Source organism: the organism of the source record quoted next, unplaced genomic scaffold, assembly GCF_019419815.1.
Source record: "Pyrus x bretschneideri cultivar Hongxiangsu unplaced genomic scaffold, Pyrus_bretschneideri_v1 Contig13, whole genome shotgun sequence".
NCBI lineage: Eukaryota > Viridiplantae > Streptophyta > Magnoliopsida > Rosales > Rosaceae > Pyrus > Pyrus x bretschneideri.
Window position 1 is genome coordinate 2,265,875 of NW_025999424.1, and position 19,817 is coordinate 2,285,691.

The window sequence follows — 19,817 nt, forward strand, 5'->3', positions numbered from 1 at the left end:
TTTTCCAGAGCAAAAAGAGTTCTCGACGAAGAACGCGAACAGTTGTAAACTATTACAGATGGATATCTTATCACACTACTTTACACTGAAATTTAAAGAATCTGTTGTATAAAACTAACATAATCTTACGGTGGAAAAGAACAATGATGCAGTAATGCCTGCAAAATGCTGGTATGAGACCGCAAAGAAGGCTCGGGATCTGTTAAAACACGCGCGCTTTTCTGCTATTTGATCAATTTGTTACACTAAGTGTGCTTATGGAAGTGGGGAAGAAAATATCCTATCTATGACAAAGATCAAGAACTATAACTTAAATACCTTTTTCTACGAAATTATCATACACCAACCTTATATACACAACAATGGCTCCTAGGCCGATCTCCTGACCCGGACATGCTCTACGTGTCCAGGACCGCCATCATCCTTCTCCAGTCTCAGAAATCGAGTAGATGACTCCTATTGCAAGAAAGCATTGGTTACTCTTGTTCTCAAAACTTGGGGCAGTGGAATATACGGAAAAAGGGCATGTCAAGAGTTTTCAAAAAGTTTATCTCGTCTGTACCTTTAGCTTCCCAATCTCAAAGGAATTTCCTTCTAAGCTATGATGAGACTGATAAGAATTTGTGGAACCGCTGTACTCTCGTCTGATCACAATTCGGTGATCTGGCCTCAGATGTTCTCCTTTTCCTTCTCATACGGAAGAAGTAATCTTCTGTGTCAAGAACGTAAGAGATCTGCCACATGATACTTTGATGAACAAAACTCCATGGACAAAAATTGCATTATATAATATATATATATATATAGCTAGTATTTCTCCAGCTTCCAGCTGTGCTTATATTGTAAATAAGGTAAAACTGATGGCATGCCGAAGATAAGAAATACATACGGGGGCGAGATACCTTGGATGAGTTGCAAGCTATCTTGCACTCCAAACCATTGACTAACTGAACACCATCCATGGCCCTGCAAAAGGCAGAGGATTCATCTTGCCCTGCATATTTGCGCTTGTTTCTGCAAAAACGGATTGAATCAGCAAGTTAGCCATTAACAAACATAAACATTCTGGAAACCTTTGGCTCATTATATACCACAAGGTAACCTGAGTTGCTGTATACGACTAATCTAAACTACCTCTTAACAAAACCCTCTGTCAACCAAGAGGGTGAAAAGACAATTTGGTCTTCGATCACAAAATAAAATCATGAGTAATGTACTTTCAAACAAAACAAATTTTGCTGTTTTTTCCCCTTCCCTCTCCCATATGTCATCACAACATCTCTAATTTTAAATTTTAACAATTTAAGCCTCTTCTACGCTCTCTCTCCCTCTCAAACTTCTCTCTCCCGTATAATTTTATTCCTTTTAAATATTTTATATTTACACACACTGTGCAGGCTTCATCTAATTAGTAATATAAAATAACATTGTGAGAGGATTTACACATAACTTTTCTTGCCAAAAGAAAGGAAGGAACTAAATCCATTGAATGATCCCGTATTTCAGTGTCTATCATGTTTCTTCAGAGAAGTATAGCAATTCTAGCACTTTTAACATTAATTTAATTCTTATAGCCTCGGTATGGGCACAGAAAGATGTCCTAAACCATGTAAGGTGCCAGTGTTCACTTACAGTGTGAGCCTAGAGTCCTACTGTTACCCTCTAATGTAATGTAAAATCCAAAGAGTGCATTATCACCTCTGAAGGGTAATCCCATGCGGCTCCTTTTTTCCAGGAAAAACCGGCAGAAATTCATTGTGCAGATAGGATGCAAAATTCGGTTCCATAGAAACTGCAAACACCTCGGGCTTTTCACTCACACTGTCCATCAGCTGGATGGACAGTCGGGAGGGGGCAGAGGACTGCACAAACAAAATTAAAAATAAGAAAGTATATTAAAAAAGGTAGGTTATGGTCAAATAAATGGGCAAGTGTCAAAAGAACTTACAAACTCCAATCTGTAAATATTCTCCTCATGAATGAGGACACGTGCGTTTTCATGGTAAACAGAATCAATTAACTTCCCAGTTTTCCGGGACTTTTCATATTCATATAATTGAAGCAGCTTATTGTCAGTCTCATCACTTGCAACAGTTTGAAGCTGCATAAATAACCACTAATCAGAAACTTGGCAGAAAAAGCAAACACACAGAAAAAAATTCCCTTTTTTTTTTTGTTAAAAGTACAAAATTTCTAGTGAGCAAACCTGTTTGACGAATTTATATATTAATTTGTCCAAGGTGAATAATATATATGACTGGTTTCCAATAATGGCTCGGCATTCATCCTCAAATTTTGCGTTATCAACAGATCCATCAAGCAAATTGTATAGAGCACTCATAAATCTGCATAACAGATGAATAAATATAGTGCATGTGATTAAAATTGCTTTGAACAGTTGCCACAGTTCTAATCTATTATCTATACAAAAGAGAAAATGGCCAGAAAAATACCTGTCATACAGATCCGGAGAGCTGCCATCCTTCAAAGTTCTCCATTTCATTTCTGCACCTGTGGAACTTGTTTTTGCAGATAAAATCCTTTCATATAGAACCTGCATATTCAAATAAGTCAAGCTTATATCCGGCAGAAAATAAAGACAAACAAACTCCAAAAATTAATCAAAAGGTCTCTTACTTGATGAAGCCTATAAAGCACATAGAAATTATCATTCCCATAGAAAACACGAGAGTCTTTCCTTTCTTCAAGTAAAGAACCTGGTACATGCTTCGCAAGAGGTTTCACAGATAAAAGAAAACATTCGGACAACGGCGAACACATTCCATCTCCTCCAACAAGATGTCCATCAGCCATCCCTTCAGCCTCACCTTCGCTCTCAGCCTTACCATCAATGTCATCTTGTTCAGCATCTTCATCACCTTGCTCATCTCGGGAACATTCATCACCAGCTGTCTCACTGCCAGAGACATCTTCACCAGCCTCGGAAACATTTTCGCTGTTTTCATCATCTGCATCTGCATCATTGTCTCCAGCTTCCCGACCACTAATGTCTTCCCTATTCCCAGACTGAAACGGTCTACTTTCAATACTGCGGTTTGCCTTAGGCAGAGCTTGCACCCCAGCATCTCCAGGGACAACAAAGTTATCCTCCCCAAAGTCAGCAATTGGTGATAATTCCCCCTCTTCCTTTTCAATTTTGGAGGGCCCAAGAGACTCTTCATGATGACTTTTAACTATAGTGCTTTCTGGAAATACTCCATTAGCATTTAAAGCAGGTTTTGCAATATCACCACCCTGAAGCACCAAACAGTACATCAGTACGTGTTGCCAAAACCATATGATCAAATTAAAAAATTAAAATTAAAAAAAAAAAAAAAAAAACAAAAGCCATCACAGATGACTATTCTAGAATCCAGACTCATACCTCTGATGACGGAACAGCATCAGCATTTCCTTGCTGTAAAGGGTCATTGCCACTAATAGAGGCACCAGCCCTTGACGTGGTTGCAACACACCCTTCAATTCAAAAAAATTCACAGTATTCTAGCATTATTGTAACTCCAGAGAGTAAAATAAATTATAACATTCGAGTAAGTTGCCATTACAGGAAAATAAAAATCAAATTCCGAATAACAGACCTGATAACACTTCCAAGCTCGTTCTACCATGATTATTATCTGCTCCAATTGGATGTGATGGTTGACTGGACGGCCATGCATTGTCTGTGTTGGTGACCAGACACCTTTTCTTAGGGACATCTGTACTCTTCTGGTCTCTCTCTAGTTGAAGTTTCTCAGATGTGGAATCTTTCCTAGAGACAGGATGTGCATCACGACTTCCATCTTCTTTAGCTGAGTTATCCCCATTAGCCAAACTTTCAACTTCTGCTAAAGCATTTCCTTCTTCATTACACACAGATTTGGGCTGCTTAAGATTTACTGTGGCAGAATCGCCACCAGGACTTCCATCGCTTTCTCCTATGCTCGATGCAGTACAATTCTTAGCCTGATTCCTACTTTTGTCGACATCTTCATCATCCTCTGAATCGTTGGGTCGAGAAGAAACACCCAACATTGGCTCCAAAATGGTAGTGTAAAGTCTCATAGCCTTATTTAATTGTTCTTTCGTTGAGAAAACCTCTTCACATGAATATTGGACAAGTTTATACAAGTCTTCATGTAAGCTCATATCTAAGTATTCATACTCCATATGTGGAACTATAGATTGCCTGTTTCCAGCAGCAACAGCCAGAAGGATATCATCCTCTATCTGCTTTTTCTCTTTCAATTCCTTGATCTCAGCCACCAAAGCTGTCAATCAATAGGAGTCAGAATCGGCAAGGAGAAACAATTATAAAAGACCGATATAGAGATAAGTGCTCAAGGAACTAATAAACTAATCTTCAATAATAAAAACTTACATTTGCTACTCAAGTTCTTGGAATCTTGTTGCTTGAAATAGAAGCTCCGGTGATCAAGTGATTTGTAATGGTTTTTGGCATATATATCTGCCCAAACCTTGTTAAAATCAGATCTACACCTTGTCCATTCATCTTGTTTCTGCTTCAGGCGAGTTAATACAACAGGCAAAGCCAGAGTTGGATTTTTCCGCAGTATGTCCATCACATCAAGACCATGGTCACCATATAAACGTTCAATGCACCTTAAGTTTAAAGCTGCAATAAAACAAATAAATGACAAAGGTCAATGCAGTTAAAAAAGCTCAAATACCAGAATAGATACTTGACATTTAATTGCTTCTCAATCAGTTTACAGATACAGACCAGTGAAGTGGTCTTCAATACGGATTCCAGTTTCCATGCTGATCTTATTTTCGTTGATGCTGTTCAAGAGTTCCTCTGCTCGCTTAGCAGTTGAGCTCACCGACTCTAACAACATATCCAACTCAAACCTAAACTTTCCAAAATGAAAGCCAACATAAGTTATCAATAATGAACTAGCATGTGCTGTAAAGGAAATGCTATTATATCAATGATTCAATAGTGATCCGCAGAACCTACTGGGACCTCTATCCATCCATACGATCATGCAAGCACACTTGTACACCAAAAGTAAAAATGATACTCAACAGCCTTAACATTACCTATCATCCTCACATCTGAACAGACTTTCTTCATACTGATTTCTGCGCATATGTTTGAAAGAGTAATCTTCACTTCCTGAAGTCACAGATACCCAATGGTCATTCAGAACCTGAGCACCAAGTTCTGATCTCTGGCTTGCTGAAGGTATTGGATACTGCAAGGTGACAAGCAACAATAAGTTGAGCATCAGACAATGTTACTAAATTAAGTACAGAATGTTAAGTCGTACGTCTTCAGGCAGAAGCCGATAGCTTGGAGTACAACGTTCACAGTTAGAGAGGTCAAGCTCTTGAATAGATTTTGCCCAATACTTCTCCCTGTATCTTTCCTTTTCTTTAGCTCCCTCCATTTCACGCTTTGGCTCTTTATCTTTGTCCTCTACCTTCAGCGATCTAGATGAAGGAACAGGACCATCACTACTCAGAGATTCTGCAATCAACAGTCTACCAGTCAGGATTCTCTAATTACAGAAGCAAGCAAAAATTCCAGAGAAATGAGAAACCATATGATAGCTCAAATTATGAAATGCGGAAGATTAATTGTTCTTCCAAATGCAGATAGTACAGAAACTGATAACTTAGTATCCTATGAAAAAGAGACCAATGGAGGACTAATACACATACTTCTACTCATAACACCAGCAAGGAACCCATCTGCAAGTGCCAAGGACAAATACCATCAGATACAATTTAAAAGATGACAACGCACAAGAAAGCAGCTCAAAATTGATGGCATTTTTTTTAGTTACCTATATTCTCGCAACGCTCCAAAAAATCATTAAACTCCTCCATAAGATCTGAATACTTTCCCAATAAATCAGTCACCTGAGATGGGCAAAGTTTAATGGAAAAAGTCAAACTAGAGGCAATAGCATTTTTTAAGGAAGTTCATAGAATAGATAGATAAATATGTGGTTATCAAGAAGTGTCCTTCGTCCAGTTTCCCCTGGCTCAAAGAGAAAGCACACAATGCTCGACTTAAGAAGTGTTGACTAACTGCTGAACATGGAGTAGCACGTACCAAACCTTGCAGATCATTCCTTTTAATAATTCCGTTGCTATAAATGTTAAGCAACTTCAAAAATGCCTGGTAGTCATCTTGACTACACAACCTCTCCTTCACCTTCTCACAGAAAATGAATCCCTGGCTGTACATGCCTGACATAAAAATGAGAGACCATAAGCAACACTGAAGTAATAACACAAGAACTGAAACTATAGATCTTTAAAAAACAACAATGAAGTTCCCAAAAATGATGAATGTAAGCCAAAAAAGCTGCATCCATTTCCCAAGGATTTCAAAATCAAGTAATGTGATACAAAAAGTTCAGGTTTTCCTAATACTGAACGGCTAAACAAGGCACATTGTGGATTAAATGAATATTCAATTAACACATCTCTAACGACAGACTTTTAGACCAAGTACCAGAAATTGCGTCTCTTTCTCCTGGTAGAATTTACACTAACGCTAAAACTAATCAAGCAAAGTGCATTTTCGTTAGTTCCATAACCTAAAATCGTATCAATGTTGACAAACACGGATATTGTAATCTCAAAACAAATTACAACTGCTTATTCCATTTAACAAACCAGAGAATAAAACAACACTACCTAAATGCAACACATTTAAGGTCCATGAATGTATATAACTGAAACAGTTCCATCATAAACTCACTCTTTAAGGAGTCTTTGTCATCATAAGGAGCGAAGTTAGCAGTCACACCAAAACCTTCAACCTTCCTGGAGGGTTTTCTTTTGTCAGGAAAACGCTGTAATTTGTAGTCCCTATTGTTATCATTCTCTAATTCTCTATCATCATCATCCCGATTTCTTCTATCCCTATTCTCCTTTTCACTACGCTTTCTGTGCTCCTTCGGAACTTTCACCATTCCTTTGTCATCGTCGAGCTCAGGACGATCAACACTAAGATCGCGATCAGCATGGGGTGTCATGATCCTATCCCTCCTACGTTGCTGTGAAAAGAGACCAGCACCCCATTACAAATCACTAACTTAAACAAGAAACCGTTAAAATCATAATAGAAAGAATTTTGTAATTACCTTCTCCATATGCATTGGCCGAAATGTGGGTGTAGCAGAGCTTCGCTCATTGAAACGGGGAAATGAATTGTGGCCGTATTGAGCTTGATGTGCTGAAGCTGCTGCTGATGCATCTGGTAAAAATCTGGTGAACTCATCAAGCAAATCTGGATGCTCATCAAAAAGAGCAGCAACCTGGAAATTAATTTAAATTACTAAGAACGTAGGGAGGAATATTTTCTAAAATAAATAGAAATAGCTTGTAACAGCCAATACTTCATCATCGAACACCAAATGTGAAAAATTGTGTATATTTACCTCACTGTAAACTTCATTTATATCCTTGTGCTCCTTTCGATACATGTTTAGTATGTCCAGGAATGATTTATAGACATGATCATCATTTTGGAAACGTTTCTGTAGGACAGAACTCCATCAATCAAACAGAAAATAATAAATGTTTACACTTGTGATTAGGATAAAATTAAGCATATTCACCTTTATCTTGTTTACAAAGCTGATAGCTTCCTCAAACTCAACTGTCTTTTTTGGTGGAGTCTCATCTTCATCAAGGGTTATCTCATAACCCTTCGGCAAGAAGGTATTAAAGCCCAAAATTAAGTTGTTATGCCCTTTAAATAATTCCTTTACTCTTGCAATGACACCTGCTGTGTCGGTTCTGAAATAGACAAAAACAGAATCCATCAGCTGAAAAATCAACTAGGAGGAATTACAAGTGGAAAAAAGAATAATAATGGGTACATTCAGATACCTTTGAGCCTTGAAATCTTTCATGACCTCAAGAAATGTATCGTATTTTTCTCTTTGGTCTAGAAACATGTCCTTCACTTCTTTGAGATAGGTTAGAGCATCATTGGTGGTCAATTTCTGTGAAGCACCTCCTACTCCTCCAATCGGCCCACCTCCACCTACTCCAACGCCCCCTCCTCCACCTCCTCCCCCTGGTATCTGGGATTGCCTGTTGCCCCACATCCAGAAAATGATCATCAATTCAACATAAAATAAATACTGTCAAATTCATGAAACATCATAAACCCAAGCATAATTACTCCTTCCTCTTACGCATATGCTCCTGATAACTTTTTTTCTAAATCCAATTAGCTGCAACAACCAAAGAGAACGTACTTCCAGAAAACAAAGATAATCATCATTCTCCGGTACTATTTTCATCAACACTGCATCTACCGCATTGATCTTAAGCCCCAAACATAAAACTATATTAACATTCATCAGAAGATTTAGTCTTCCTAAAAGCATATCGTATCCGCTGAAAACAACATACCTAACAAAATTTTCAGAAAGCTCTCAACTTTACCTCTAAAAACCGCATTACTACTCAATTCAACTCTAACAAACAACAAACCCTAAACAAATTGAAGAAATTTCACGATCAAGCACAACCAATCCAATCCACAGCAGGTACAAAACTACGACGCAATTCGACAACAACGATCAAATTACACTAATATTAACAATCAAGGGCAAGAGAACCGAAATCGCGCACCGATACACTGACACGGGCAAAATTAAATTCTCACAAACCAAACAAAACATAAAGCAAATCATGCAATTGAAGAGTGATGAATAAATCACGAGACTTACGAGTCCCCGCGCGACGAACCGGAGGGCCGCTTCAATTGAGCGCCGCCGAACACATCATCTCTTACTCTCTTCATCCCTGTCAAAAACAAAAATCGCAAATCAGAAAAATACAGAGAATTAAAAAAATTAAAACAAAAAAACAGCCATTTGCCTCAAGCAACCGTCGAAGACTTACTTTTCAGCAACAGATCTTTGATCGCGCACAGGAGGAAGAGAGAGAAAGAGACAAATTAAACCAAAAAAAGAGAGATAGAATGGTTTTTGAGGTATCTGATTAACTGCTGCTTCCTGCTTTCTGCTTCTGCTTTCTGCTTCTGCTTCTTGTGTTACGTTAGGAAGTGGATTTTGTGAGAGAGAGAAGAGAAGGGAGAGATTTTTGGTTTTTATTTTTGGTGAGAGGAGAAACCGTGGAAGTGCGGAGGAAGGAAATAAACGGAAGACAAAATTCGAAAAATGTGAAGGGAAATGGAATGCCTTGTGTTTTGGGGTTTTCTCTTCCCATCCGAGCCTCCACTTGCCAAATTAAATATGTAAAAAATAATAATAAATAAAATTTCCTCTTCTTATATGGATTTTTTTATTGACATTCTACAAAAAGTTGAACGCACATTCGACATTAAAATTTAATATTAAATGATTTATGTATCATATTATGCAATGATAATTTCGATCTTATTAGGTTTTATAAAAAATAAAAATTTTCTAAACACACCCCAAATCACTTTTAACCTAATATTTATCTTTTTCAACTATCAAAACCTCTCACTATTCATTATTAAACAAAATCCTAACCAAACTATCTGCATTATTTTATTCTCTGATTTTGATTTCAAAGGAGATTAGTCCCACATATCTGCTTGTGATTTCCCAAGAAACAATACCACCCAAGCCTATTATTAATTGATTTAAGCTTAATATTTATTTACAATTCCCAGAAACCCGATTATCTGAAGGCTTATCTCTTAAGAAGTTCTCACTATTTTCTATGATGAATTACTGTAACATAACTTATTCCATTCAATGGTTAATTACTGCAATATAACTCATTCCGTTCAATTGGCGCCACTCAAGTGACTATTTTCTTCTCTCCACATCAATCACACATGATGTTATAGTTTTACTCCAAAGTCGATTTAATTTATAAAAATTAAAAATGAATATTATAAGATTTGAAGAATGTGGGATGTGTAGAAAATGTGGAGTGTACATAGAAAATGTAAAGTGTATGTTGGAAATGTGGGGTGTGAGGGTATTTTGGAAAAGTATGTGAGGTGTAGTAAGATCATTTTTAATTAAAAATAAATAAATATGAAGTATATTAAGTATGTGGGGGTATTAATATAATAAGTCTTCTTATATTTAGCTATTTCGTTCATTTTGGATCGGTTTATGGGCCGGGTTTGGACAATTTTAGCCCATGATTATATTATCTCGAAAGTACATGTTAATTGTTACTAGAAAGTTGCCCTACTTTGGTTCCCAAATTCTTACAACAACAACAATCAGGCCTCGTTTGGCAGCTCGGACTGACTATTTCTGTCGGATAGGATAAATAGTCACCGGATAGTACTGACTAAATTAGTCGGGTGTTTGGTGCAGTATCGGACTAGTGACCGTATTATTTATACTGTGTTTGATATTATACTATATAGGAGGCATCAAACTTTAAAAAAAAAAAAAAAATTTAAATGAAATCATTTTTTTGTTCCCAGGTCTCTCCGCACCCCCCAAACACCCTCCCTCTCTCTCCCTTCTTCTTCCCCGACGGTAGAAGAATCCCAAATAATTGTTCCCCAACTCTCTCCGCCACACCCCCCAAACTCCCTCCCTTTCTCTCCCATATTCTTCTTCCCCAACTAAATAATCCGGACGTTTTGGTTGGTTTTATTAAGCGGGTGTATATCGTATTATCCTATCCGACCGGTTAATTAATCCGGTGCTTATTTAGTACGAGTGAACGTCAAACACCCGGGTCCGTATAACTAATCCTATCCGATCCTTTATCCGATTTGCCAAACAGGGCCTCAAGCTCTATCTAATTAAACGGGATGATTGCAAAAATCATAGAATATTAATGTACTCGGTTTTACATCAAGTCTTCTGTTAGTACTCAAATTCTTGAAAAAAAAATAAGTTTACAACATTGAGTTTGATATGTATATTATTAATCTCGACATCTTATGTTTGATATTTCGAAATAAGAAATTCTGGCTCTGCTATAGTTAGTACTCTTGTGACTATATTATTAAGCTCAATATATTATGCGACTAGAAATCGACCTCATTTTCTAGATGATGTTGATGTACCACATCTTTGAAGTTGTATTGGTCATTTGCAATTACTCTATAATTGCAAATAAACGTAAAAGATATCGGTCGGCACTTAATCCATAGTTTTATTACAAAACCCTAGACTTTGGTCAAATTAGCAAAAAGGTAAATTGGGCCGAAATCTGGCACAGTCTCCCCCCTTTTTCGTGTGTCTTGGTTTTGTATTTTACTTGTTTTGTTTGTTTTCTCATATAAGTTTTTCAATGTGTCAAGAACATAATTCGGTACAACAAATGTCATAATATAATTAATTAAATTTATTTTTCAAATTTACCTTTATTTATATTATTACACTTGATATAGCTAGCTGTGTTCCGGCACTTTAAGCCCTAGTTTAATATTGAGGTAATTCTAAAAAAAATGGCTATCAAAAAAAGTTGGGAGTTTTTTTTATGTTTGGTAAACATTCAGCTTTAGCTTTTATTTTTCACAATTTTGGGTGAAAAAAAGCCAAAAACACAAAGCTGCAAAACCAAACTTTGAAAAACCAGTTTTTTTTCACATCTGTTTTACATAAAAGTTTATCAAACAATATAATACTGTTTTTTTTTCAAAAGCACTTTTACAAAAATGTTTACCAAATATTCTGCTATTTTATTTCACAAATACTTATTCTCATAGCACAACAAAAATAATTATTTTTTAAAGTACAATAATATCAAACCAACCCTAAATTTTTGTAGTGTTTGCAATGTGTTTCAGGAGGAATCGTAAACCTGAAACCGCACAAGTTTTCTGAACGCAAGTACACAAAAAGGTGGCTCCTTCCTCCCAAGTGGTATCGTGGTGGTACTGTCAACTTCATGTACAAAAGTAACCACAGTAAACTATGCAAAAAGGAGAGCCTAGATGACAGTGACAAAAGAGAAGAAAACAATGGGGAGGAGTTGTGAGATTTAAATTTTTAAATACACATAAATATTAGTTTCATGACTTTGATTCATTCCTAACGTCTTTAAAGCGTAGGGTCTACAACGAGTAAATATGAAAAAAAAAAAAAAAAAAAAAGGTGTTAAAAGCGGAATTAGATTAGGTCAGTTAACCATAACAATGTGTCAATTCACCCATTCAATATCGTCTTATCAAAAAAGAAATTAAGGGTGTGTTTGTTTTCCTTCACTAGCCCTTATTGGACTAGACTAAGCTAATAGTTAGTCCAGTCTCATGTTTGTTACTTCACAAACTAGCTTTAGTGGGAGTAAGCTAGATTCGCAGTCACTAAGTACTAGTTTAGTACTGAGATGTTTTTATAAAAAGTGGGTATATAAAAAAGTTGAGCTCAAAAAAATATTTGGTAAATACTTAAAAACAACTTATTTTCACAGTTTTTGGTGCAAAAAAATGAAAATGTGAAGTAGCAAAAATCAGTTTATTCCCACATCACACCAGAAACAGTTTTTTTTCAAAGCCCAACAATACCAAACCAACCCACATTTTCAGCTTTTTTCATCCAAAAATGTGAAAATAAGCTGTTTTTAAGTGTGTACCAAACATCGTTTTAAACTTAGCTTTTTTTTTATAGAGAGTTTTAACGAAAAGCCTGCGGTATTGTTCATTTTAACGAAAAACCATATTTTTACACTAAAAAGTCAATCCTGGTACTATTCACTTTATCTTTTATTTTATTTTTATCATTAAAACTCAAAGTTTTCAAGTTATTTTCATTAATTTTTTATTTTTTATACTCACATTTTATAAAACACCTCAGTATCAAATCAGTACGTGAAGCGACGAAAATAAATTTATTCTCACATTTTTTTTTTTTTTAAGCATAGCGATACCAAAGCAAAGGATCGTGCTAGACGGTCTTGGCGAGAAACGTCACGAACCATGGGAGTAGCGAATCCCTTCGATCGCTTTCTACTCGCGTCCTCTACCCTCCTCTCTGCTTGCGTTCTCTCCATCTCTCCTCGTCCCCAACCCTGAATCATGAACAAAGACCTCGATTCGAGATGGGAACCGGAATCGGAATTAGAAGCAGTGTCAGACTGAGAAATAATTGATAAGCGCTACAACAAACGCACTTTAAGTTGCTTATCAATAATAAATAAAAAAAACAATTATGTTATTTAATACAAAGAAAGAAACTAAGATTAAGGCCCATCCACAACTGGAAACTGGAGAATGAAAGTGGATAAGCTTATTTGTTCTCTTCTTGCCAACTTTCTCCCGAGCATTCAATTTTATTTGAAAATTAACTTCCTACAAGATAACAAACAATGGCAAAGCCACATAAGGGCGAGGACTGGTGGCCACCCCTCCCTTCGCCGGAAAAACACGCCTGGATAGTGGTTCAGCCCCTCCCCTCGCCGGAAAACCCGACTGGTTCTGCTGCTGTTGCTGTCCAGTTCTGGTTCTGCTGCTGCTGCTGTCTCTCTTCCACAATCTTCTGACTGACTGAAACCGACGAGATTGACGCCACCAAGGACGACCATGATACCTGATCAGAGGAGGCTAGGTCATGGCTGATGTGTTGGATTGGGGCTAAGGAGGTCGTGGTATTGGAGGGAACGAAGAAGGCCATGACTCTCCGGTGGTGGGTTTTTATTTTATTTTTATATATTAAATTTAACAGTGTTAAGTTGTGGTTAAGTTGGTGGACGTAATTAGAGATGAGACATGTACGAGACACGTACTCTCCTCTCTGGGACCTTTTGCTTTTCAACCTCCAATTAGAGCAAAGGTGCAGCGCATCCCTAAGTAAAACAGTTAAAAAAAAAAGCAGCAGAAATAATCAATTTATTATTATTTAGGCATTATTGTGCTAAATTTTTCTTTTTATTCCTCGCTCTTTTTTGTTTATTTTAATCTGGATTTTTTTATTAATTAGTTCTTATCATGAAATTCACGAATTTATGATCTTAAGCCATATAAGATTTGGGAGCACTTTGGTGTTTAAAAGAACTATATATAGGACTAATACATATAGAATTTGGTTTATACAACAAATTGTACAAGGAATTCAAATCAGTAAATGACCAAGTATAACAAGTGCTTCTCCCTATAAATTGGAATTAAAAAATAATAGGCGTAGCAGCTTTCTCCTGATCATTCTTGAAATGTGCAGTAGAGAATCAATGATTATCAAATATGACAACATTTTATCATTTTGCTCTTCCCAAAAGTCACAACTCACATATTTTTTCAAGACGCCATCCCCAGGGGCATTTTGGTCATTTGATAAGTACGGATTATAACAGACATTAATATTATCCACTATTTGGTTGTCTAAATTTTTTAGGACCTTTTACCCTTTGAAATCCCGCCTCTCCCTTCGAAAATTTCTGGCTTCGCCACTGATAACATAAGTGTTTTACGCACACCTCTTTTTTACGTTAACACGTTCTTGTTTTTTTGTTTTTATAAAAACACAAAATGTTAGTTAACATAATCCTAACATTGAAATTTTTTTGTGCCTCAAACAAATTACCCTTGATATAATGTTGGTTTAACTTCACGAGGCTTCCGCTAATGCATGGAATATATGCTTCAACATGAATATATTTAAGGGATGATGCTATACACCGCGTTTTACTTATACATACACCCTTGTTAATTTATGTCATTTGAACTTTTTAAATTCATTTAATTTAACAGCCAGAGCTCAAGAAGAGCGTATGGAAAGTAAAAAAAAAAAAATATGTAGATAGCACTACCCTATTTAAAAAGAAAACGGTAAAAGATTTTGTAACAAAATTTGATTAATGTCATCAAACACAAGTAGTGAAAATTACTTATGTTTAATTACCTCTCTGTAACACTCCGTTATGTCTTTTTCTTGTGTTCGATACATGTCCAGATCATGTCCAGGAATGATTTGTAAACATGACTATCAAATAAATAGAACACATTTTCACGTGAGTATCGATCCCAATAAATTTCTATCGAATAAATAACATGACTATATATGCAATTAGTCTGGGAATAATTTGTAAACATGGCTATCAATTGTTATTTTGGATTTGTCTAAGGAAAACGCTGATATTTTGTCACAGTCGTTGTGAAAGTTGCACATTCACTACAAGAAAAATGAGCTTTGGGTACAAAATAAAGGGCACAATTGAGAATTTTGTGTCAGTTTGACTACCAAAAAGCTTAAACAATTCCCATTCCATAGAGGACACCATCTATTGTGCCCAATGTTAAAAAAAGCAGACACAAAACAGTAATGGGCACGGAAATCGTGTCGAGTGGGATCACATGACAACTTTTTTACTGAAAATGGGCACAAAAAATATTTTGTGTCTATAAAAATTATTTGTCAAAGGCACTATATGTTCTCTCTCGTTTGTCTTTACCTCCACTAGCACACCAATAATTAAAATTTATAAAATTGTGGTAAATAATGGTATGAAGCTGTTTATTACCGTGCAATATTTTAGCCTCAAAATAAGTTAGCAATAATGTTGTTCAAATTTGTTTTTCCCGAAAGCTGAACCTCAGATCTCTCACTTACAAGTAAAGAAGAATACCACTACACCATAGTACTAAGTGGCATGTTTTAGATTTACAAAGGATCATTTCCAGGTGCAATGAATGTTTGTTAGATTCGTATCTTTTTGAATTGCTTTTTGGATTGTTATCTTCTTGCAGGTTTGTTTTTTATACTTGGTGATATGGTTTTTTGTTTTAAAGTCCTACCTGCAGTGACACATAACCAACAATTGTGCCCTTAGGGTTGGTCTCTGTGCAAAAGTTAGTTGGTCTTCAGATAGACAAATGAGTTAATAATTGTAGATTCCTTTTTATGACACTAATGATAGAAATTGTGTCCGCTAAATATTAATAAATAATAAATCACTCTACTTCTCATTGGGTCTTCAAATAGAGAATATATTTTAATAATTATAAATTCCTCTTTTCTGACACAAATGTTAGAAATTGTGTCCAGTAAATATTAATAAATAATAAATACTCTATAGCAAAAGAATATGTTGGCACAATTATGGATTTGTGCCTTTATTCTACTATAAAACGTCCACACACTCCCTTACTAATTTGTATATGGAAATTAAGAAGGTTGCTTCATACACATATGTTTCTTTTGAATTTGAGCAAGTTTTACATCATTGACAATGGCGGACAGGCGACGTCGTGGAGTTAGAATTGGAACTGAATCTCCATCATCACATTCGTATATTGCTTCCAACATTACAACAGAAAATTCCACAATGAATCCTCCAGTTCAACGTCCACGACAACCTGTTAATGCCGGGCGCATGCCTCGTCCTTTTAATAATCAGTACATTCTTACTACTTTTGTTGATGGTTGCCTTGGCTACGCATTACTCTTCAATAACGGATGCGTACGCGCACCTCAAGGACGTGTATTGCCAGCATGGGCAAACCCAGGTAGGACAGAACAATATCCTGTCAATTTGGTTTCTGCTGAAACAACAACTGAACAGTCTACCAATTCTGTCGTTATTATTGAAGAACCACGCACTTATCAAGCACAAATTCGTCCTAGAGGTCTGTCTGTCCCACAGTTGAGCTCACGAAATATGCAGAATGTTACCGTTGAGATTTTAAGCAGCGATGACGAGGACAATTAATATATTTTGTATTATGTTATATTTCACTGGTGTACTATGAAAATATAACTATCTTATGCTATGCTGGACTCCTCTTGGGTCCTTTTATCAACTTATGTCGTATTCCAATATAATAATGTTTTCTTTCTAATTAGCCCTTGTAGATTTACTCCTAGTATATATTTTTTTAGGTTATAATTATGTTTCTCGTCCGCTTCATACCGCAGAATTCAGTGAATTCACAGCGTGGCAACACAAAGGTTATGAGACATTATCTATTCTAAAGTTGGAGGGGAATTGGCCTGTTCATGGCTACAGTCAAGAAAATACCCCTTGATTTCACCTTATTTGCAAGAAAGCCATCTGCTATGTGGCTGGGTTGGAGGGTAATTATGAAACGATAGGAGGGTAATTTTGTCTGTGGGATTTGGGTGCCCAGCCATACACTGGGTTGGGAGGGTAATTCTCAAAAGTTCAGAGGGTGATTTTGTCCATATGGTTTAGCACGGAGCCACTGGATTTCATGCTATTTACAACAATACCAGCCAAATGAGGCTGGGTTGGGAGGGTAATTCTTAACAGTTCGAAGGGTAATTTTGTCCGTTTGGTTTAGCACGGATTACTGGGTTACACGCGTGCACTCTCTCATCTCCTGGCTAAGTGAGCGCTCTCTCATCTCTCACTCTTCCTGTTTCTGTCCTTCTCAAACCCTAGCAGCCACAACACCATCTCTGGAATAGCATCGGCTCCTGCTTCCTAAAACCAAAACCACACAAACTGGTCTCCATTTCTATAACTCGAGAGCTTCGGTGAGATGAAGGAGAGGAACAGGGAGATGGGCTCGAGTCCGCCAACGGCGGAAGAGATCTTCTGGGATTACAGTGCTCCGAGAACTGACGCCGTCCACTCTTTAACTAACGGTACTCTGATCTCTCTCTCTCCTCCGTTTCTCTCTTAATTTCTTTTTTGTTTTGTTTGAATTTCTTTTTTGTGATTTTGGATTTACAAATGGATTTTGTGTTCAAATTTCCTTTTTGTTATTTTTGGGGATTTTGTTTGTGTTCGCTGTTATGCAGCTCAGACCATCACGATTCACCATTGTCACCCCATCACTGCCGTCGTGACCACCGCGGCCACATCACCGCCGTCGAAAACACTACCATACCCTCATCCTGCAAAAGATTAGGTAATTTCTAAATTAGGGTTTTTTTTATTATGTGAAATTCTACCTCGATATGTTCATAAGGTCGAAGGTGGTCTTCCTTTATAGCTTTAGTTCATCCTCTATGTTATTTATTTGAGTCACTAACAAATGGGTTTATGTTGTCTGTGAACAGGGAGAGAAAATATAACCATAGGTGTGTGGTTGCTTTTCAAATTGGTGCATTATCAACGAATGGATCACGTCAGGTTGTGTTTTCAGTTTATAACCATAAATATTATCCATGTAATTTAAGATTTCTTGTCAGATAGAAATTGATGTTTATAGCTTTAGTAAAAGAAATATTGTTTTTGGTCATGTTAGGTGACCTCCTCTCCTCAAGATAATTAGAAAACTCTTTTGAACATGGCTCTTTTAATTTTTGTGTGTAAAGTTCCAATTTTCTTCTCATTTTCATGTAATGAATCATATTAATGTAGAGAATCATATTAATGAATCTTATTTTGTTCCTACCATAATTAACATGGTTTCTTTGATTACAATTCAGGTGTCAAACTTAGTGATGCTTCAAAAAAATTGGTTTAAAGAAATGCAGAGGCTGCTCAGAAGGAATTGAGGAGGAGAAGGAAGGTTTTGGCGTCGAAAAAGTCATCTCAGATGGCTGCTGAGGGCTTGCTGGCTCTAGCTCAGAATGAGAACAAGGCTGCTATTATTGAACTTAACTGTGAGACTGACTTTGTTGCTCGATATCTTTCAATACTTTGTAAGTGTGACTGATATGATTCCTCCATATTTTTTTAGTTCTATTTGATTAGTTGCTATTATAAGTATATGGTTGCGTACTTAATTTCAGTCGTCCTTTTTCCCCCTTATTTCTTCTTCCTCATCTTCGCATTTGTTGCTTCTTCTTCCCCCTTTTGGTTCCCCCTCTCTTGCCTTATTTCTTCTGATATTTTCTCTCTCGCTTGCTCCCTTCCAAATCCCACAACAGTCTTTGGAGTTGGAGGCTTTTGCTCTGTTGGGTATTTTTCCAATAACTCAAAGGGCCGAAAGGTATTCCCTTCATATTCTTCTCTCCCAATTTCTTTAGGGTTAATTTCAATTTTCTTATGCTATTTGCAATGGTGCATTTTAGGGTTTAACTATTTGATTTCACAGGTTCATTAGACACAGTAAATAGGTAAATTTTAAGTTTGTATTTCATAACTTGGTTGCTTGATTCTACTGCCACTTTTCATCAGCTTCTCCTACGAGACAGGAGGGGTATGCAGAGATCATAATAGATGGGGTTTTTAATTTTTTAATTTTTTTTAATATCTTTTACATAATGCTCTTAAATTTCAACATCTTATTTATAACAATGTTGCCAAAATGCATAAAAGAGCATCTTTTTATATATATTTTTTTTAAACAGAGAATTTCAAGCTCTCTCTTGCTCTCCATGGTTGCTGACAGAAACAGATGCTAAAGGGAATCAGGACATCAAAACTTGATTGATAATCTGCAAATCCACAAGGTGGATTGTTTCGAATTTTCAAATCTTATTAGTTTGAACTTTTGGTGTTTTGAGGAAATTTTGTGATTATTTGGTTGTGAAATTTAGGATTTTGGCAACATGGGTTGGAACTGTATACAAGGTACTCAAGATTATGCATTTGTCTTTATTATTTATATAGGGAAGTTTGCACCAGTTATAGAGAATTCATAATATCTGTGGTTCGAAAGATGTCGTTGTTTCATTTCCAAATTTGCTGCAATGACTACTGAGTTGGAAGCCTCGAAACATCAAGCAATTGGGTTTCCGTTTTAAGAACACTTCAAGTTCTATCCTTATGTTTTTTAACACACAGATGCAATGTTTGGTCGGGTACAAAGTATAATAAAACATTTATAAGAGGATGATTACCCTTTTTTTTTTTGCATTTTTTAAAATCTTATAAATCTTTTCCTACATCTAGGCATTTGTTTTTCTCAGTTCACAATTTAGCAGAATGAGAGTATATTTCTGTTTACTATAACATGTGAATTCTAACCGTTATTCATACCTGCAGGCTAAGAATTGTGG

At 36.3% G+C, this 19,817-nt stretch overlaps 1 protein-coding gene and 1 long non-coding RNA gene across 3 annotated transcripts; one reads left to right on the top strand and one right to left on the bottom strand.

Moving 5' to 3' along the window:
- Positions 1 to 9,071, bottom strand: LOC103928458 (paired amphipathic helix protein Sin3-like 2). 2 transcript variants are annotated; one of them, XM_048578940.1, is made up of 24 exons: positions 8,902 to 9,070; positions 8,727 to 8,802; positions 7,876 to 8,082; positions 7,602 to 7,782; positions 7,422 to 7,520; positions 7,125 to 7,298; positions 6,740 to 7,037; positions 6,086 to 6,222; positions 5,814 to 5,889; positions 5,689 to 5,718; positions 5,295 to 5,494; positions 5,065 to 5,219; positions 4,745 to 4,872; positions 4,382 to 4,636; positions 3,600 to 4,271; positions 3,386 to 3,477; positions 2,638 to 3,255; positions 2,454 to 2,554; positions 2,207 to 2,345; positions 1,949 to 2,101; positions 1,699 to 1,862; positions 903 to 1,014; positions 563 to 734; positions 1 to 456 (listed from the first exon to the last, which is right to left on the bottom strand). In XM_048578940.1, the coding sequence occupies exons 2-23, from the start codon at positions 8,798 to 8,800 to the stop codon at positions 600 to 602; spliced, it is 4,200 nt and encodes a 1,399-aa protein (XP_048434897.1). In that variant the 5' UTR covers positions 8,801 to 8,802; positions 8,902 to 9,070; the 3' UTR covers positions 1 to 456; positions 563 to 599. The 2 variants fall into 2 exon arrangements, with proteins under 2 accessions (XP_048434897.1, XP_048434898.1); XM_048578941.1 differs by lacking the exon at positions 1 to 456 and having other exon boundaries at positions 575 to 734; positions 890 to 1,014; positions 8,902 to 9,071.
- Positions 9,072 to 17,366: 8,295 nt separating this feature from the next.
- LOC103932683 lies at positions 17,367 to 19,377 on the top strand. The gene is made up of 7 exons (XR_665039.2): positions 17,367 to 17,510; positions 17,667 to 17,776; positions 17,928 to 18,000; positions 18,300 to 18,515; positions 18,744 to 18,805; positions 19,167 to 19,268; positions 19,356 to 19,377. It is a non-coding gene; the product is annotated as an uncharacterized LOC103932683 (long non-coding RNA).
- The last annotated feature ends 440 nt before the right edge of the window (positions 19,378 to 19,817 follow it).

What these genes read in the sequence shown, in the direction of transcription:
- LOC103928458 (XM_048578940.1), bottom strand. Translation starts at nt 8,800, where the DNA reads ATGAAGAGAGTAAGAGATGATGTGTTCGGCGGCGCTCAATTGAAGCGG. An exon ending in ATCGGCTTCTGCCTGAAGAC is followed by an intron (nt 5,220 to 5,294) that starts GTACGACTTAAC and finishes GTCACCTTGCAG; the next exon opens with TATCCAATACCTTCAGCAAG. An exon ending in ATGCTGTTCCGTCATCAGAG is followed by an intron (nt 3,256 to 3,385) that starts GTATGAGTCTGG and finishes TTGGTGCTTCAG; the next exon opens with GGTGGTGATATTGCAAAACC.